Source organism: Carcharhinus amblyrhynchos, unplaced genomic scaffold (assembly GCF_965287045.1).
Source record: "Carcharhinus amblyrhynchos unplaced genomic scaffold, sCarAmb.v2.hapA scaffold_37, whole genome shotgun sequence".
In the NCBI taxonomy this organism is placed as follows: domain Eukaryota; kingdom Metazoa; phylum Chordata; class Chondrichthyes; order Carcharhiniformes; family Carcharhinidae; genus Carcharhinus; species Carcharhinus amblyrhynchos.
Genome location: NW_027649778.1, coordinates 5,633,056 through 5,652,760, shown reverse-complemented (window position 1 = coordinate 5,652,760; position 19,705 = coordinate 5,633,056). Strand labels below are relative to the sequence as shown.

At 47.7% G+C, this 19,705-nt stretch overlaps 1 protein-coding gene across 2 annotated transcripts in view; it reads right to left on the bottom strand.

The window, feature by feature from the left end:
* The window catches only part of LOC145362283 (proteasome subunit alpha type-6-like), a 77,102-nt gene that overhangs the window by 19,312 nt on the left and 38,085 nt on the right, over positions 1–19,705 (bottom strand). The window contains exon 1 of one of the 2 annotated variants that reach the window (XM_080218369.1): positions 933–1,074. The exons of the other annotated variant lie outside the window; for it this stretch is intronic. Within the exon in view, the coding sequence (XP_080074495.1) occupies positions 933–1,008 (76 nt within the window). The 5' untranslated portion in view covers positions 1,009–1,074. Of the gene's footprint in view, positions 1–932; positions 1,075–19,705 lie in introns of those variants that run through there. 2 annotated transcript variants of the gene reach the window in all.

Genomic DNA, 19,705 nt, shown 5'->3' with positions numbered 1-19,705 from the left:
CCTTTCAGCATCCGCCCTGTCAACACCCCTGACTCAGAATGCAATAAGTTCACCTCCCATTCTTGTGAGAATCTGCTCGGTCACTTTCAGTCTAAACTCATTCAGGAAAACCATAGAAATGCTGCAGTGCAGAAAGAGGACATTTGGCCCATCGAGTCTGCACCAACCACAATCCCACCCAGGCCCTACCCCCATATCCCTACATATTTACCCACTAATCCCTCTAACCTATGCACGTCAGAACACTAAGGGCAATTTTTAGCCTGGCCAATCAACCTAACCCTATCTTTGGACTGTGGGAGGAATCTGGAGCACCCGGAGGAAACCCACACACACACGAGGAGAATGTGCAAACTCCACACAGACAGTGCCCCAAGCTGGGAATCAAACCTGAGTCCCTGGAGCTGTGAAGCCACAGTGCCACCGTGCCGCCCCTCCGTTTTTTAAGGGAAGTAGCAGACATTAATAAGTGAATAACAGTAATTCCCAAATCTTGGTGGAATAGAGGGTTTTTCCAAATTCCAGAAGAGAAAGTGATGATTTTGGCAACACCTTTGTCTAACTCTGCAAGAATCTGGCTAAAGGATGGTTTGAAATGTCCTTTTTCCTGATGCTTGATGGAATTAATTAAGCCACTTAACGTAGCTCCCAAATCTTTAAGAGATAAAGACTTTGCAAAATACAAATGGCTAGACAGAAAATGGCTAGAAATCCGAACGTGTCAATCAAGCAAGGTACCGCCCATCCTCTGCGCTGATTGGATGAAACACAGGGCTTGACAGGCGGATCTGCCCTGTCATTGGACAAGTCGCCTGTCAATCACGCATCTTGTTACACTCAGGGGACTGATTGTAGCAAAGAATCTGCAACACAGACTTTAGCTCAAAGTCTCTGGGAGGCTGGAAGCGGGGAGAAAGCTGGAAGTTACTTACCGACTTGGTAGAGTCTCCCCTCGGGTGAAAAGATGGTGATGTGACGGTCAAAGCCAGCGCTGGAGCCTCGGCTCATCCTTAAAGCAGCACTCGGCGCAGGAATGGAGAAGTGTGTTGGAAATGGACTTTTACTTTCAATTTCAGAACCCAAGCTCACACATACATCACCAAACCAGGAAATAATCTGATTGATAGGACTTCAATTCTGCCAACTCAAATCAGATTTACCAATCTAAAGTTAAAAGGCCTTCGAAATAAAGTTTAATTATTAATCACAACTAAGGCTTACATTAACACTGCAATGAAGTTACTGTGAAATTCCCCCAGTCGCCACACTCCAGCGCTTTTTGGGTCAATGAGCCCATGCTGCCCACTTCTCCAGGTACTGGGTTAACCTTAGTTTGTAGCTGTTCGATAGAAATCATAGAAACGCTACAATATAGAAAGAGGCCATTCGGTCCATCGAATCTGCACCAACCACGATCCCACCCAGGCCCTACCCCTACATCCCTACATATTTACCCACTAATCCCTCTAACCTATGCATCTTAGGACACTAAGGGCAATTTTTAGCATGGCCAATCAACATAACCTGCACATCTTTGGACTGATAGATTTGGGCATTTCAGAGGACCGTTGCATTTATATAGCGTCTTTCATGACTGCCGGATATATCAATTTGACATACCTCTTACAATATGATATATGCACATCACGGTGGCCTCACAGCGCCAAGGACCCATGTTCGATTCTGGCCTCGAGTGACTGTGGGGTTTGCATGTTCTCCCTGTGTCTGCATGGGTTTCCTCCAGGTGATCCGGTTTCCACCCACACTTCAAAGATGTGTGGGTTAGGTGGATTGGCCTCGCTAAGTTGCCCCTTAGTATCAGGGCAATTAGCTAGAATAAATATATGGAGATTGTGGTCAGTGCAGACTCGATGGGCCAAATGGCCTCCTTCTATGCTGCATGATTCTATGATTCTATACTTATAAGCCACTCAGTTTCAGGGCAATTCGGGATGGCAATAACATACCTCATATAGTATGGTATATGTGCGGCACGGTAGCACAGTGGATTAGCACTGTTGCCTCACAGCGCCAGGGACCCGGATTCAACTCCAGCCTCAGGTCACTGTCTGTGTGGAGTTTGCATGTTATCCCCGTGTCTGCGTGGGTTTCCTCCGGGTGCTCTGGTTTCCTCCCACAGTTCAAAGGTGTGCGGGTTAGGTTGATTGGCCGTGCTAAATTGACCCTTAGTATCAGGGGGATTAGCAGGATAAGTGTGTGGGGTGAGGGAAATAGGGCCTGGGTGAGATTGTGGTTGGTACAGACTTGATGGGCCAAATGGTCTCCTTCTGCAAAGTAGAGATTCTGTGAACTAGTATAGTCAATAATGCAGGAAACATAACTGCCAATTTGCACACAGCAGACTCCCACGGGCAGCAATGTGATAATTTGCAGAGAATGGTCAAGATTTTCCACACCTTACCGCTGGGATCATCTGACCCTGCTGAAGGTGAACCTCCCTGTTCCCCCTCACTCTTTGCCCTTGCCCCCTCCATCCCTCTCCATTCCCCCCTCCTTGAATTCGAATTTATTCTGAATTCATTTAATTCGCTGAATTTTATTTCATCAGTTGCTATGGTGATTTTTTTTCTTACATTCTTTGGGATGTGGGTGTCGCTGACAAGGCCAGCATTTGTTGCCTCTCCCTAATTGTCCTGGATCCGAGTGGCTTATAAGAATAGAATCATACAGTGCAGAAGGAGGCCATTTGGCCCATCGAGTCTGCACCGACCACAATCCCACCCAGAACCCTAACTCCATGTACACAATCCCACCCAGAACCCTAACTCCATGTATTTACGCTAGCTAATCCCACTGACACTAAGGGGCAATTTAGCACAGCCAATCCACCTAACCCGCAGGTCTTTGGAGAGTGGATGGAAACTGAAGCACGTGGAGGAAACCCACGCAGACACGGGGAGAATGTACAAGCCCCACAGTCACTCGAGGCCAGAACTGAACCCGGGTCCCTGGCGCTGTGAGGCATGATGTGGAGATGCCAGTGTGGGACTGGGGTAAACTCAGTAAGAAGTCTCACAGCACCAGGTTAAAGTCCAATAGGTTTATTTGATAGTAAACCCACAAGCTTTCGGAATGCTGTTCCTTCATCAGGTGAGTGGAAAGTTCTGATCAGAAAAATCAGAAGGAACTCTATAACACCTCTCCCATGGCAGCTTCCCAAAGTTCTGATCAGAACTTTCCAGTTCCAGCGTAGACTGGGTGATCACCTTACTGAGTACCCTTCGGTCTGTGCACAATCAGGACCCTGACCTTCCGGTTGTTGCCATTTTAACACACAATCCTGCTCCCATGCCCACATGTCTGTCCTTGGCCTGCTGCAATGTTCCAGTGAAGCTCAACGCAAACGGGAGGAACAGCATCTCATCTTCCGGCTCGGCATTTTACACCCTTCCGGTCTCAACATCGAATTCAACAACTTCAGATGATTTGCTCTACCCCACCTCCACCCCTCCGTTTTCATTCTGTTTTGTTTAATTTTTTACTGTTCTCTCCTACCTTTTATTTCTTTGTTGTCTTTCTTTATTTTTCTTTCTGCGTCCCCCCTCCACTCTCCTCCCCCTTTTTATCTCCTCTTTTCTTACCTTTTCTCCCCCTTTGCTTCCCTTTTCCCCCCTTTTCTCAATTTTACCTCTCTCCCACCCATCTCTCCCCTCTCCGCCACATCTTCACCTGTCACAGCTTCCCCTCTGAGTTCAGCTTCTCTGCCGTTTGCCCATTCACACCCTTTATTCTATTAGCTGCCATCAGCAGCCTTTCCCCTGGTTTCTGTGGCTATGACTCATTTTTCATTCCCTCCCCCTGCAGTATAAATATCTCCCACTTTCTCTGCCTTTTAGCTTTGACAAAGGGTCATCTGGACTCGAAACATCAGCTCTTTTCTCTTCTTACACATGCTGCCAGACCTGCTGAGATTTTCCGGCATTTTCTCTTTGGTTCAATAAAGATAAACATATTGTGGGTGATATGAAATATTCTGTAGCTGTGCTGTAACTCAGTTATCTATCTGTTCAGAACATCTGCACAGAATACAAGTGCAACGCTTCCCTTCCTAAGTTTAAAGTTTATTTATTAGTCACAAGAAGGCTTACATTAAGACTGCAATGAAGTTACTGTGAAAATTCCCTAGTCGCCAACTCCAGCGCCTGTTCGGGTACACTAAGGGAAAATTTAGCACGGTCAGTGCACTGTAATCAGCACATCTTTCAGACTGGTTTTGCCTTGCACCCCGTGACTCTGAACCAATTATCTCACCTTTGGCAGCTCCAAGTTCTTGAAATACCTCCCTAAACTTCTCTCTCCTCCTTTAAGATACCCCTTTAAATCTACCTCTTTTGGTCACTTGTTTCCTATTTTTACAAATCATAGAATCCCTACAGTTCAGAAGGAGGCCATTCAGCCCATTGAACCTACACTGACAACAATCCAACCAGGCCCTATCCTCATAACCCCATGTATTTACCCTGCTAATTCCGCTGACACTACAGGACAGTTTGGCACTTAACCAATACACCTAACCCGCACATCTTTGGACACTAAGGGTCAATTTATCATGGCTAATCAAGCTAACATGCAGACATTTGGACTGTGGGAGGAAACCCACATGGGGAGAACGTGCACATCCCACACAGTCAGTCATAGAGTCACAGAGGTTTACAGCACGGGAGCAGGGCCTTTGGCCCAACTTATCCACACCACCCCTTTTTTTAACCCGTAAGCTAGCCCTAATTGCCTGCATTTGGTCCATATCCCTCTATAGCCATCTTACCTATGTAACTAAATGCTTTTTAAAAGACAAAATGGTACCAGCCTTTACTACTACCTCTGGCAGCTCATTCCAGACATTCACCGTCCTCTGTGTGAAAATAATTGCCCCTTTGGACTCTTTTGTATCTCTCCCCTCTCACCTTAAACCTGTGCCCTCTATTCCAGGGAAAAAAGTCCCAGTCTTTCCAGTCTCTACTTATAACTCAAACCATCAGATCCCAGTAGCATCCTAGTAAATCTTTTCTGCACTCTTCCTAGTTTAATAATATCCTTTCTATAATAGAGTGACCAGAACTGTACACAATGTCCCAAGTGTGGCCTTAACAATGTCTCATAGAACTTCAGCAAGATGTCCCAACTTCTGTATTCAATGTTCTGACCAATGAAACCAAACATGCCAAATGCCTTCTTCACTACCCTGTCTGCCTGTGACTCCACTTTCAAGCAGCTATGAACCTGTACCCCTAGATCTTTTTTGTCAGCCAAGGCCAGAATTGAACCCAGGTTCCTGGCGCTGTGAGGCAGCTATGCTAATCACTGTGCCACTCGTTTCACAGAGAGAGGAGACAAAAAAGGTGCACTAGAAATGCAGATGCTTCACATGGGACTAAAGGATTGAAGGTGTGATAACCTACTTGTTAACTGCGGTCAAAGGAAACACAATCAGACAGTAGGGAGTTGCCTGTCTTTGCTAAGAGTGTGTTGCTGAGTCTCAGCTGATGCAGCAGAGATTCCAGAATTGCAACATTCCATTCCCGATCGCAGGCGCGTTGGGAAACAGCTGGGAACACAAGTCCATCAGCTGGTGGTCCGCATTTGGCATCCGCGAGGCCCTGTGGGATTTGATTTGATTTATTATTGTCACATGTATCGGGATACAGTAAAAAGTATTGTTTGTTGTGTGCTGTATAGACAGAGCATACTGTTCATGTGGTACATGGTACAGGGACAGCACTGTGTGGTTAGCACTGTTGCCTCAGTGCCAGGGACCCAGGTTCAATTCTGACTTCGAGTCATTGTGTGGAATCTGCATGTTCTCCCTGTGTCTGCGTGGGTTTCCCCTGGGTGCTCCGGTTTCTTCCCACAGTCCAAAGATGTGCAGATTAAGTGGATTGGCTATGCTAAATTGCCCCTAGTTTCAGGGGGATTAGCAGGGTAAATATGTGGGGTTACAGGGATGGGGTGGGATTGTTGTCGGTGCAGGCTTGATGGGCCAAATGGCTTCCTTCTGTACTGTTGGGATTTTATTCTACATAAGGGAGAAGGAAAAGAGAGGGTGCAGAATGTAGTGTTACAGTCAGAACTAGGGTGTAGAGAAAGATCAACTTAATGTGAGTTAGGTCCATTCAAAAGTCTGATGGCAGCAGGGAAGAAGCTGTTCTTGAGTCAATTGGTAGATGACTTCAGACTTTTGTATCTTTTTCCCAACAGGAGGTGGAAGAGAGGGGCCACGATTTACAGCCTCGCTCATCTCAAAACCGCAAAATCCTGCCTGAGGTCCACAGACCTTCCCCTGCTCCGCCCCTTGCCCACTAAAATTCCTGTGGCAGGCAGGCTGGTAAAATTCCAGGCAGTGTGTGCGGGGTGCGTGGGGGTGCTCGATTATGCTGCTGCTTTTCCAAAGGCAGGGGGAAGAGTCAGTGGCTGGGAGGCTGGTTTGCGTGATGGACTGAGAAGCTTTAGGGCATCAAGGTTCATCCCAAGCAGCTCTTTGACGCAGGGATTCATGGGCTGTCCCCAGGGACCCACACCAAGACAGACTTCAACATCCACTGGACAACCACCAAGTTGGTGAGAGACATCTCTCGTCTGCCCAAAACTCTGCCAAGGGAGGCGATGCCCTCGTATTATTATTACTAGACTATTAATCCAGAAACTCAGCTAATGTTCTGAGGACCTGGGTTCGAATCCAGCAGATGGTGGAATTTGAATTCAATAAAAAGAATATATTTTTATATTCATTTGTGGGACATGGGTGTCGCTAGCTAGGCCAGCATTTATTGCCCATCCCTAGTTGCCCCTTGAAAAGGTGGTAATGAGCTGTCTGCTTGAATCGCTGCAGTCCACGTTCTGTGGGTTGACTCAAAATGCCATTGGAGCGGGGGGGCGGAATTCCAGGATTTTGACCCAGCGACTGTGAAGGAACAGCTGATATATTTCCAAGTCAGGATGGCGAGTGACTCGGAGGTGGAACTTGCAGGTGGTGGCGTTCCCATGTATCTGCTGCCCTTTGTCCTTCTAGATGGAAGTGGTCGTGTGTTTGGAAGGTGTCGTCTAAGGATCTTTGGTGAATTTCTGCAGTGCATCTTGTAGATAGTACACACTGCTGCTACTGAGCGTCGGTGGTGGAGGGACAAGACAGTACTCTGTCTCGTCGTTGTTTGAGATCCAACCCACTATGGTGCTATCCTCAGCAAACTTGAAAATCGAATTGGAGGGGAATTTGGCCGCACAAGGACCAATCAGTTGTTAATTTTAAAATAGAAATGGATAGATTTTTGTTAACCAAAGCTATTAAAGGATATGGGGCAAAGGTGAGGATATGGAGTTAGGTCACAGATCAGCCATGAATGGCAGAACTGGCTTATGGGGCTGAATGGCCTCCTCCTGTTCCTATGCTGTAGCCAGATTAAATATGGAAAACGGAGCGGGGTGGGGGTTGTCACTGTTTTAACGCTGTCCTGGCAAATTCCCTCTCCCATCTCCGTACTCTTGATCTTATGTAAAGCTCTGCTGTCCGTATCCTAACTCACACCAAGTCCTGTTCATCCTCCCTCCCTGCCCCTGTCCTCGGGTGATTGTGCAGATAATATGGCATGGCAGTACAGAGATTAGCACTACTGCCTCACAGTGCCAGAGACCCGGGTTCAATTCCCGGCCTTGGGTAACTGTCTCACTGTCTGTGTGAAGTTTGCATGTTCTCCCCATGTCTGCTTGGGTTTCCTCTGGATGCTCCAGTTTCCTCTTACAGTCCAAGGATGTGTAGGTTAGGTGGATGGAGCTTGCTAAATTGTCCCTTAGTATCCAAAAGATGTGTAGGTTAGGTGTAGGTGGATTTGCCATGCTAAATTGCCCCCTAGTGTCCAAGGATGTGTAGGTTAGGTGGATTGACCATTTAAATTGCCCCTTGGTGTCTAAAGATGTGCAGGTTAGGTGGATTGGCCACACTAAATTGCTCTTAGTTTCCAAGGATGTGCTGGTTAGGTGGATTGTCCATGCTAAATTGCCCCCCTGTGTCCAAGGATGTGTAGGTTAGGTGGATTGACGATGTAAATTGCCCCTTAGTATCTAAAGATGTGTAGGTTAGATGGATTGGCCATTCTAAATTGCTCCTTAGTTTCCAAGGATATGTAGGTTATGTGGATTGGCCATGCTAAATTCCTCCTTAGTGTCCAAAGATGTGCAGATTAGGTGGATTGGCCGTGGTAAATGGGTTAAGGAGAAGGAAGGGGAGAGGATGATGGGCCTGGGTATGTTGCTTTTTCAGAGAGTCAGTGCAGACTCAGTGAGCTGATTGGCTTCCTTCTGCATTGTAGTCATTCTACAGCTTCTATATTCTGTTGATCAGAGCATTTGAACCTGCAGTTCAGTCTTTCACTGCTGTCCCTTGTGGGAAAGATTAAAACAAGCCCTGTGTCTTCACAGTGGGGTAAGTTCCTGGTGGTTTGCACCCACCACTCCAGCCCCCCATCCTCCCCTGTGTGTCCCCCCACCCCGGCCCACCTCCTCCTCCTCCTCCTCCCCTTACATTTCTCCCTGCTGATTTTAGCTGGAAATCCTGTCAACAACTTTACATACTTGCGTGATTGTGTTTCCCCCTACGCCTTTTCCCCAACCCAAAACCTCCTGTACTACACCCTGCCTGCCCCCAACATTGCTTGGCCAAAGAGACTACCTGGGATACAGAATTTAAACTCCCCTCACCATCCCCACTAGCACATGCGCACACTCTCACGCATGCACACAGAGTATTTTATTCTGCATCACAAACAGTTCTGTGGCATGGTGGCAAAGTAGTTAGCAGTGCAGCCTTCTAGCACTGGGAACCCAGGTTCAAGTCCCGGCTTGGCTCACTGTCTGAGTGGAGTCTGCATGTTCTTCCAGTGTCTGCATGGGTTTCCTCTGGGACTCCAGTTTCCTCCCATAGTCTGAAAGATGTGTGTGTTAGATGCATTGACCATGCTAAATTCTCCCTCAGTGTACCCAAATAGGCGCTGGAATGTGGCGACTAGGGGATTTTCACAGTAACTTCATTGCAGTGTTAATCTGGGCCTACTTGTTAAGTTTTTAAAAAGTTTATTTATTAGTGTCCCAAGTAAGGCTTACAGTAACACTGCAATGAAGTTACTGTGAAATTCCCCTAGTTGTCACATTCCGGCACCTGTTTGGGTCAATGCATCTAACCAGCATATCTTTCAAACTGTGAGAGGAAACCGAAACACCCGGAGGAAACCACACAAACATGGGGAGAACATGCAAACACCACACAGACAGTGACCCAAGCTGGGAACTGAACCTGGGTCCCTGGCACAATGAGGCAGCAGTGCTGACCACTGTGCTACTGCCCTGCCTCTGTGACACTAATAAATAAGAAAAACTTTAAACTTATAAGAGCGCCATGGTGGCACAGTGGTTAGCACTGCTGCCTCACACAGCCAGGGACAGAGGTTTGATTCCTGGCTTGGGTCACTGTCTGTGCGGAGTCTGCACATTCTCCCCATGTCTGCATGGGTTTCCTCTGGGTACTCCGGATTCCTCCCACAGTCCAAAGATGTGCGGATTAGGTTGATTGACCATGCTAAATTGCCCCTTAATGTCAGGGGGACTAGGAGAGTAAATATGTGGGGTTGTGGGGATAGGGATAGAATTGTTGTCAGTGCAGGCTCGATGGGCCAAGTGGCCTCCTTCTGCATTCTATGATTTTATGATATCAGTGAAGATTTAGGTTGCATTTGTGGCATCCCTGAGGTCTGGGAAACTCAGAGATTTCAGTATTGAAACTGCGAAGTGCAAGGTGAACCTTTCAAAAGGAGACAGACACCACCTCCTCCACGTCCTGTGAAGCATATTGCGGGGGCTGACCACACACCAGGTGTAGCCATGGTAACGGGGAAGATAAGGAGGGTCCATCTCTTCACTGACCCACATTTGAAGCAACGTGCATCGTTCCAAATCTTGGTTATATGAGGCAGCTGGCAGTAATGGTCGGGGGGGGGTGGGGGGGGGGGGGGGGGGGGGGTGGGGGTGGGGGGGGGGGGGGTGGGGGGTGGGGGGTGGGGGGGTGGGGGGGGGGGTGGGGGGGGGGTGGGGGGGGTGGGGGGGGGGGTGGGGGGGGGAGGGCGGCTGGGGTGGGGGACACATAAAGTGGGGGTAAGAATGTGTGACAAGGTTTTCAGGGGTCAGGGGTAAGGGATGGATCTGCCAACCCTCCAGCATTGGCCTGGAGTCTACAAGAATGGAAGGTCAATCTCCCGGTGTGTGCAATCGGAGAATCCCTACAGTGTAGAAGAGGCCATTCAGCCCATCGGATCTGCACTGACTCTCTGACAGAAGGTCTTACCCTGGCCTACACCCTCCACCTGTCCTACAATCCTATCGGTTAGCACTGCAGCCTCACAGTGCAAGGGACCTGAATTCAATTCTCAGCTTGGGTCACTGTCTGTGTGAAGTTTGCACATTCTCCTCATGTCTGCATGGGTTTCCTCCCACAGACCGAAAGTCGTGCTGGTTAGGGTGCATTGGCCGTGCTAAATTCTCTCTCAGTGTACCTGAACGGGCGCCGGAGTGTGGCGTCTAGGGGATTTTCACAGTAATTTCATTGAAATGTTAATGTAAGCCTATGTGTGACTAAAAAATAAACTTTAAATAAACTTTTTAACTTTTATCCCCGTAACCATATTTCCCATGGCTAATCCATCTAATCTACATCTATTTTTAAAAGGTTGGTTGGGGATAAATATTGGACAGGGCTCTGGGGCAGACACTCCCCCCTTCCCTCCCCCAGCTCTTCTTCGAAAAGTGGCATTGGATTTTTTTAAGTCCAAGTGAGAGGGCAGACGGATAAGTGTCACATCTGAAAAAGGGCACCTCTGACACACAGAGTAACCGCCGACTCCCCCCCAGCCCAATCGTCCGATGGAGAGGGACCAGGTCATACAATCACATAGAGATATATATCCTTCGGCCCAACTCGTCCATGTTGACCAAGTTTCCTAAACTGAACTGGTCCCATTTGTCTGTGTATCGTGGCAATGCAATACCTTTCTACTCAGGTGTGTGTGTATTGTGGACATACAGGTGTGTGCGTATTGTGTTTGGCCCATATTCCTCTAAACCTTTCTCATCCATGTTCCTGTCCAAATGTCTTTTAAATGGTGTAATTGTTCCCATCTCTACCACCCCCTCTGGCAGCTCATTCCATACACACACCACCCTCTGTGTGAAAAAGTTGCCCCTCTGCTCCCTTTCCCCTCTCACCTTTAACCTATGCCCTCTAGTTTTGGACGTCCCCCTACCCTGGGGAAAAAAAGTCTTGGCTATTCACCTTATCTACTTCCCCGTTTATTTCATAAACCTTTATAAGGTCACCCCTCATCCTCCGACGCTCCAGGGAAAAAAGTCCCAGCCTATCCAGCCTCTCCTTATAATTCAATCCTTCCAGTCCCGATAACATCCATGCAAATTTTTTTTTGCACCTTTCCAGTTTTCATGTGGGCAGCATGGTGGCACAGTGGTTAGCACTGCTGCGTCACAGCACTAGGGACCCAGGTTCGATTCCCAGCTTGGGTCACTGTCTGTATGGAGTCTGCACGTTCTCCCCGTGTCTGCGTGAGTTTCCTCCGGGTGCTCCAGTTTCCTCCCACATTCCAAAGATGTGCGGGTTAGGTCGATTGACCATGCTAAATTGTCCCTTAGTGTCAGGGGGACTAGCTAGGGTAAATGCATGGGGTTGTGGGGATAGGCCCTGGGTGGGATTGTGATCAATGTAGACTGGATGGGCCAAATGGCCACCCTTCTGTGCTGTAGGGATTCTATGGCTTCTATAACTCAGACAGAAGCAAAATACTGCAGATCCTGGAATCTGAAACAAAAACAGAAGAAAAACAAATCTCAGAAAATCTCAGCATCTGTGGAGAGAGAATAGACCCCAAGTTTCGAGTCTGGGTGATCCTTCGACAGAGCTCTTACACCAGGAGGGAAATGGGAAGGGTAAACGAGGGAGATTGTCATCGACTTCAGAAAGCATGAAGGAGAACATGCCCCTGTCTACACTAACGAGGGCAAAGTAGAAAGGGTCGAGAGCTTCAAGTTTTTAGGTGTCTGGATCACCAACAACCTGTCCTGATCCCCCCCTATGCCAACATTATAGTCAAGAAATCACACCAACACTTCTACTTTCTCAGGAGACTAAGGGAATTTGGCATGTTAGCTACGACTCTCAAAGTTTACAGATGCACCATAGAAAGCATTCTTTCTGGTTGTATCACAGCTTGGTATGGGCTCCTGCTCTGCCCAAGACCACAAGGAACTACAAAAGATTGTGAATGTAGCCCAATCCATCACACAAACCATCCCTTGACTCTGTCTATACTACCCGCTGCTTCGGCAAAGCAGCCAGTATAATTAAGGACCCCACGCACCCCGGACATTCTCTCTTCCACCTTATTAAGTCAGGAAAAACATACAGAAGTCTGAGATCACATACCAACCGACTCAAGAACAGCTTCTTCCCTGCTGCCATCAGACTTTTGAATGGACTTATTTCACACTAAGTTGATCTTTCTCTATTACCTAGGTACGACTGTAACACTACATTCTGCACTCGCTTGTTTCCTTCCCTACGAGCAGTATGCTTTGTTTAGCTCACAAGAAACAATACTTTTCAATACCACAGGTTAATACATGTGACAATAATAAAGCAAATCAAAAAATAATAAGTTCTTGGAGTTAGAAGTCCCTTCATCAAAATCTTTTTATTTACAATTCCAACAACAGTACACAGAGTGCTTTCAGTCTACAGTCTACCTTCCAGAGTGCCAGAGGAACTGACACTCCCAGTTAAATACAAGGAAAAGACTCCCCGATTGGCCCATCAATTGACTCCTTAATCGGGGAGTTCATATTCCAATAGGCCAACCTTAATGTCCTGATTGAAGTCATTACAGAAAGCAATGAAGGTGGACAGGGTGAAAGAGATAAATAGCAATCCTGGCAAAGGGTCAGTCAGACCCGAAAGGTTGGCTCTATTCTCTCTCCACAGATGCTGTCAGATCTGCAGTTTTTGTTTTCTGTTTTTGTTTCGGATTCCAGGATCTGCAGTATCTTGCTTTTATCTGAATCATAGAATCCCTACACAGGAGGTTCATCGAGTCTACACTGACCACAATCCCTCAGGGCCTGTCCCCACAAACCCTGCTCTGTTTTTGTTCCAGGTTAGAAACATCCTTCGTACAGGTGAAGGGGTTAGAGAAAAAAAAACTATGGAAGAGAGTGTGGCAGGGACAGACGGAGATTGAGGGGCGACCTGATAGAAGTCTACAAGATTATGACGGGCATGCACAGAGTGGATAGTCAGAAGCTCTTTCCCAAGGTGGAAGAGTCAATTACTAGGCGGGGGCACAGGTTTAAGGTGCGAGGGGCAAGGTTTAAAGGAGATGTATGAGGCAAGTTTTTTTTACACAGAGAGTGGTGGGTGCCTGGAACTCACTGCCGGGGGAGGTAGTGGGTGTAGATACGATAGTGAGTTTTAAGGAGCATCTGGACAAATACATGAATAGGATGGGAATAGAGGGATATGGTCCCCGGAAGGGTAGGGGGTTTTAGTTCAGTCGGGCAGCACGGTTGGTGCAGGCTTGGAGGGCTGAAGGGCCTGTTCCTGTACTGTAATGTACTTTGTTCTTTGAGTGTGTAATTATCCATCATCCAGTATTAATCCAGTGTCTTTCAATCAGTAACCCCTGGACTAACCCTTATGTGTTTTTTTTTAGATCATGTATCTAGACTCTGGCAGGGGAGGGTCTAATTCTGCCTGGTTTGCCTCCTGTTTTCCTCCTTGGTCCTTGATTCCTCCTGCTGTAAATTTAGTTCAGTGACAGGGCTGTCCCACATAGAGCAGCGCTCAGGATGGAAGCGGTAACCTAGTTTAACAGGGAGCAAGCCGGCACAAGGTAAGGCTGTATGGGAAGTTGCTATCGGTGGATTGCATCGGTAAGAGATCAGGTTTGTACCTGTGTGCTTTTTAATGAGTCAAAGGATATATCAATTAACAGTCGAACAGAAATAGGAGTTTGCTGAAAGAGAGACATGCTGTCGAAGTTTTTCATCTTGCACTCATCAGGACAAACACGAGAATACCAAATTTCAAATGAGCAAGTCAGTTTATATCGCAGAAGATAAGGGTGCGGACTGGTTGGTAAGTTGACTCCAATTGGCCAAGGTGTTGCCATGGAGAGGGTAAGGGGGAATCACAGGCTCACCAAGCTCCCATAGAGCTGTAGAATCCCTACAGTGCAGAAGAAGGCCATTCAGCCCATTGAGTCTGCACCGACTCTCCGAAAGAGCATCTTACCCAGCCCCACCCCTTTGATTTTCCAGTGTTCTACCCCTTCTCCTTACGGGGTGGGAACTGGAAACAGTTCCACTCTTGCTGAATGTGTGGGACACAATGGTGTGGTGTGTTTGTAATGTCACTGGCCCAGCAATCCAGAGGCCCAGCTTACTGCTCGAGGGACATGGGTTCAAATCGCACTGCAGCAGCTGATGAAATTTAAATTCAGTTAATAAATCTGGAACTGAAAGCTCGTCTCAGCGATGGTGACCATGACAACTATGATTTTGTTTTGTTGTAAAAACACATCTGGTTCACTAATGCTCCTTTAGGGAAGGAAATCTGCCATCCTTACCCGGTCTGGCCTACATGGTGGAATCCAGAGTCACAGCAATGCGGTTGACTCTGCCCCTCTGAAATGGCCAAGCGAGACACTCAGTTCAAGGGGCAATTACAGGACAGGTAACCAATATGCACCTAACCATGGAAGGGATTTTGAAAAGCCACACTGGGGCTGATTGACTGCAGGTTGCATCACACCTCTCACCAATCCTACCCTTGTGCAGAGTTCCACGCTATTTGCAGTTTCCATGGGAAAGGGAAGGAAGAGGAGGGGGGAAGATGGGGGGGGAAGGGGGTTCCCTGAGGAATTTTCCACCACCTCCAACAGCCTGCACCCACCCCGCCTCCGCCCCCCGCCACCTCATACCCACCCTCTGTCTAATGCCCAGGAGCAGAAGTTCCAATAGCACAGCGTTTTATACATTCCTTGTCTGAGATTCACAATGTGGGCAAAAACCTGGCACCAGGCCCGTACCCACCTGGGACTGCAGCGCTTGGGAAATTTTGTTTTTTTTGAGGGCGGTTGGGAGGGGACTGCTTGTTGCTTACAGCTTGTTGCCGTTGCCAGGTGACGGAAATGTAGCTGGAACCAACCAAAACTGTGTCTCTTGTGGTTTTGTTGTGTGTGTGTGGCCTCAGTGACGCAGACTTACCCTCAGTCATGTTCATTCAGGGACCAGATGTTTCAGCCCTGCGCTGTATCACGGGTCAAACACCAGAATCCCCGAGTGAGTCAGGAGGGGGGGGTGACCCACCATGGGATCCCCTCGTGAGTGATGAGGATCACACCAACAGTTTGCACCAGTTGCCCTGTTTTTACTGGTGTCTCATTTTAAGGTATACAAGTCCAGTTCGGACCAGTATTCTCATTTCCGTACTGTTGCTGGTTTGTTTCCTTCTGGGAGGGACATGCAGAGTTCCAGACCCGAGGGCCTGAGATCATGGTCGAAGTGTTTCCCCACACAAAGAACGGCAGAGACTGAGGGATGGCGAGGGAGGACAGAGAGGGAAAAGGGAAGCATAACACTGCAGAAGGAGGTCATTTAGCCTATTGAGTCTGCATTAACTCTTACTAAGTTTACCCCGTAACCCCATGTATCTAATTTCCCTAACCTATATATCTTCGGGACACTAAGGGGCAATTTAGCATGGCCTATCAATCTAATCCGCACATCTTTGGACTATGGGAGGAAACCAGAGCACCCGGAGGAATCCCAGGCACACGTGGGGAGAATGTGCAAACTCCACACAGACAGTGACCCAAAGCTGGAATCGAATCCAGGTCCCTTCCACTGTGAGGTACCAGTGCTAACCACTGTGCCACTGTGTTGCCCTCATCTTTGGGGCACTGAGGGGCAATTTAGCATTGCCAATCAACCTAACCCGCACATCTTTGGACTACGGGAGGAAACCAGAGCACCCGAGGAATCGCACGCAGACACAGGGGAGAATGTGCAAACTCTGCACAGGCAGTGACCCAATCTGGCAATCAAACCCGGGTCCCTGGAGCTGTGAGGCAGCAGTGCCAACCACTGTGCCATCCATCTCAGCTAGAGGTTTGAGTTAGGACAGGGTATGCAAATTTGTTTATCTGCAGGTTAAGGAAGAGTGTTGGCGGGGGCAGTTGTGGGGGAGGGGGTAGAAAATCAACCAAAGGTACAACATCCTGATACCCCACACCAAACCTCATTCAGAGATCACGTGGAAAGCATCTACTAATGTGTAGGATCAAAGGGTTGTGGCTATTCTTTTAGTGTCATATGGAAGGAGTGCTGCGCTGTCAGAGGTTCCATCTTTCGGATGAAATGGTTAATCTATTTTTATCATTTATTTATGGGACGTGGATGTCTCTGGCCACTTCCAAGTCAGGATGGTGTGTGGCTTGGAGGGGAACTTGCAGGCGGTGGTGTTACCAGGTACCTGCTGCCCTTGTCCTTCCAGATGGTGGAGGTCACAGGTTTGGAAGGTGCTGTCGAAGGAACCTTGGTGAGTTGCTGCAGCGCATCTTGTAGATGGTACGCACTGCTACCACTCTGCATAAATGATGGAGGGAGTGAATGTTTAAGACGGTAGATGGGGTGCCGCGATCAAGTGGGGCTGCTTTGTCCTGAGAGATTTGGGGATTTTTTTTATTCATTCGTGGGACATGGGTGTCGCTGGCTGGCCAGCATTTATTGCCCATTCCTAGTTGCCCTTGTTCAGAGAGCAGTTCTGAGTCAATCAGTTCTAAAGTAAAGGAAGTTAAAGTTTTAAAGTTTATTTATTAGTCACAAGTCGGGCTACATTAACACTGCAATGAAGTTACTATGAAATTCCCCTAGTCGTCACAATCTGGCACCTGTTTGGGTACACTGAGGGAGAATTTAACATGGCCAATTCACCCTAACCAGCACATCTTTTGGACTCTGTGAGGAAACCAGAGCACCCGGAGGAAACACATGCAGACACGGGGAGAATGTGCAGACTCCACAGACAGTGACCCAAGCTGTAAATCAAACTTGAGTCCCTGGCGCTGTGAGGCAACAGTGCTAACCACTGTGCCACCGTGCCACCTTTGCTATGGCTCTGGAGTCACATGTAGTTCAGATCACATAAGGACAGCAGAATTCCTTCCCTCAAGGACATGAGTGAACCAGATGGGTTTTTCCGACAATCGACAATGGTTGCACGGTCATCAGTAGATTCTTAATTCCAGATACTTTTTGCTGAATTCAAATTCCACCATCTGCCGTGGCGGGATTTGAACCCGGGTCCCCAGGACATTAGCTGAGTTTCTGGATTACCACCAGGCCACCCCCTCTCCACTTCTTGAGTTTTGTCCCTCACTCCCATTGGCCAACCTGAAAGCAAGCACCACTGTTCAACCAGGTGATGAAAAGGCCAGCCTCAGAAAACAGGTGAGCCTCGAGGACATTCCACTTGTGAAAAGTTGCAAAATAATCATTTAAAACAGGGTGTGGGTTGTCCTTCCCTGTCTGCCAACAATCCTATTGTCTGTGACACCTGTGAGGCCTAGCTGTTAGGGCTGCTTTGCATAATTTGCAGTTGGAAAGCCCCGCTTTCTAGATGCCCAGACAAGTCTATGAGGAAAGCAGACAGTTGTGGTACAGGTGTATCAAGTCATGATTCAACCTTCAGCAGGTTCAACCTCTTTGTCTATTTACATTGCCACAAAATAATCAGCAGAAAGATATTAGGCAGGATTCTCTGAGCTCATCCTGAGCACCAAGCTCTCGCTTGCGGCTGTGACAGGATGTGAACGGCCAGAGAATTCTGGCCATTGTTACTCTGGACTGCTAAATCTAAAGCTTCTTATCTTGAATATTTCTCTTCTGCACACCAGCGACTTTCTTAGGAGGGGTGATTGGTGTGGGAAGACAGTTGAGGGTCATCTGCACCTCTCCATGGCCTCCAAGGTGACCCCACCTTTGCTGAAGAATATTTGCCCGCATTATTATTGGCTCAAAGTGCCGGAGTGGGGCTTGAACGCACGACCTCGATGGTCAGAGGGCAGAGCGCTAACAAAACCTGAAAATTGAATTCAGCCTGTTTGGTATTTCCTGGATCTGATTGACTTGTTTTGATTTATCATTGTCACATGTACTAACATACAGTGAAAAGTATTGTTTCTTGTGTGCTATACAGACAAAGCATACCGTTCATGGAGAAGGAAATGAGAGAGTGCAGAATGTAGTGTTGCAGTCATAGCTAGGATGTAGAGAAAGATCAACTTAATGCGAGGTAGGTCCATTCAAAAGTCTGATGGCAGCAGGGAAGAAGTTGTTCTTGAGTTGGTTAGTATGTGTTTTGAGACTTCTGTATCTTTTTCCTGACGGAAGAAGGTGGAAGGGAGAATGCCTGAGGTGCATGGGGTCCTTAATTATGCTGACTGCTTTTCCGAGACAGTGAGCAGTATAGACAGAATCAATGGATAGGAGGCTGGTTTGCGTGATGGATTGGGCTATGTTCACGACCCTTTGTAGTGTCTTGTGGTCTTGGGCAGAGCAGGAGCCATACATACCAAGCTGTTTTCTATGGTGCATCTGTAAAAGTTGGTGAGAGTTGTAGCTGACATGCCAAATTTCCTTCATTTTCTGAGAAAGTAGAAGCGTTGGTGGGCTTTCTTAACTATAATGTCAGTGGGGGGGGAACCAGAGCAGGTTGTTGGTGAAGCACCATTATTAGCCAATAGAGTCATTTTGAAGTGTAGTCACTGTTGTAACGTGGGAAGTACGGCAACCAATTTGCGCACAGCAAGCTCCCATACACAGCGATGGCCAAATATATTTCTCTGTGATGTTAGTGAGGGATAAATATTGACGAGGACAACAGGGTGAATTACCCTGCTCTCCTTCGAAATAATGGCCATGGGATCTTTTACACTCATCCAGTTTGTATGGATTCTGTTCCATGAAAGTTGGAGGCTGGGAATTTTGTGATAACTCATCTCTTGACTCCCCAAAGCCTCTCTGTCATCCTCTAAGACACAAGTCAGGAGTGCGGTCGAATACTCTGCATTTGCCTGGGTGAGTGCAGCTCCAACCGCATTCAAGAAACTCAACACCATCCAGGAGAAAGCAGCCCCACTTGGTCGGCAGTCCATCCACCATTTTAAAGGTTCACATTCTCTGCTACTGGCACACAGTGACAGCAGTGTGTACAAGATGCACTGCAGAAACTCACCAAGGTTCCTTAGACAGCATCTTCCAAATTCGTGACCTCTACCATCTATAAGGACAAGGGCAGCAGACACCTGGGAACACCACCCCCTGAAAATTCGAGGGATTGAGTTTAGGAGTCGGGAGATAATGCTGCAGCTTTAAAAGACCCTAGTCATTCCCCACTTGGAGTACTGTGCTCAGTTCTGGTTGCCTTATTACAGGACGGATGTGGAAGCTATTGAAAGGGTGCAGAGGAGATTTACAAGGATGTTGCCTGGATTGGGTGGCATACCTTATGAGGATAGGTTGAGAGAGCTCAGTCTTTTCTCCTTGGAGAGACAAAGGATGAGAGGTGACCTGATACAGGTGT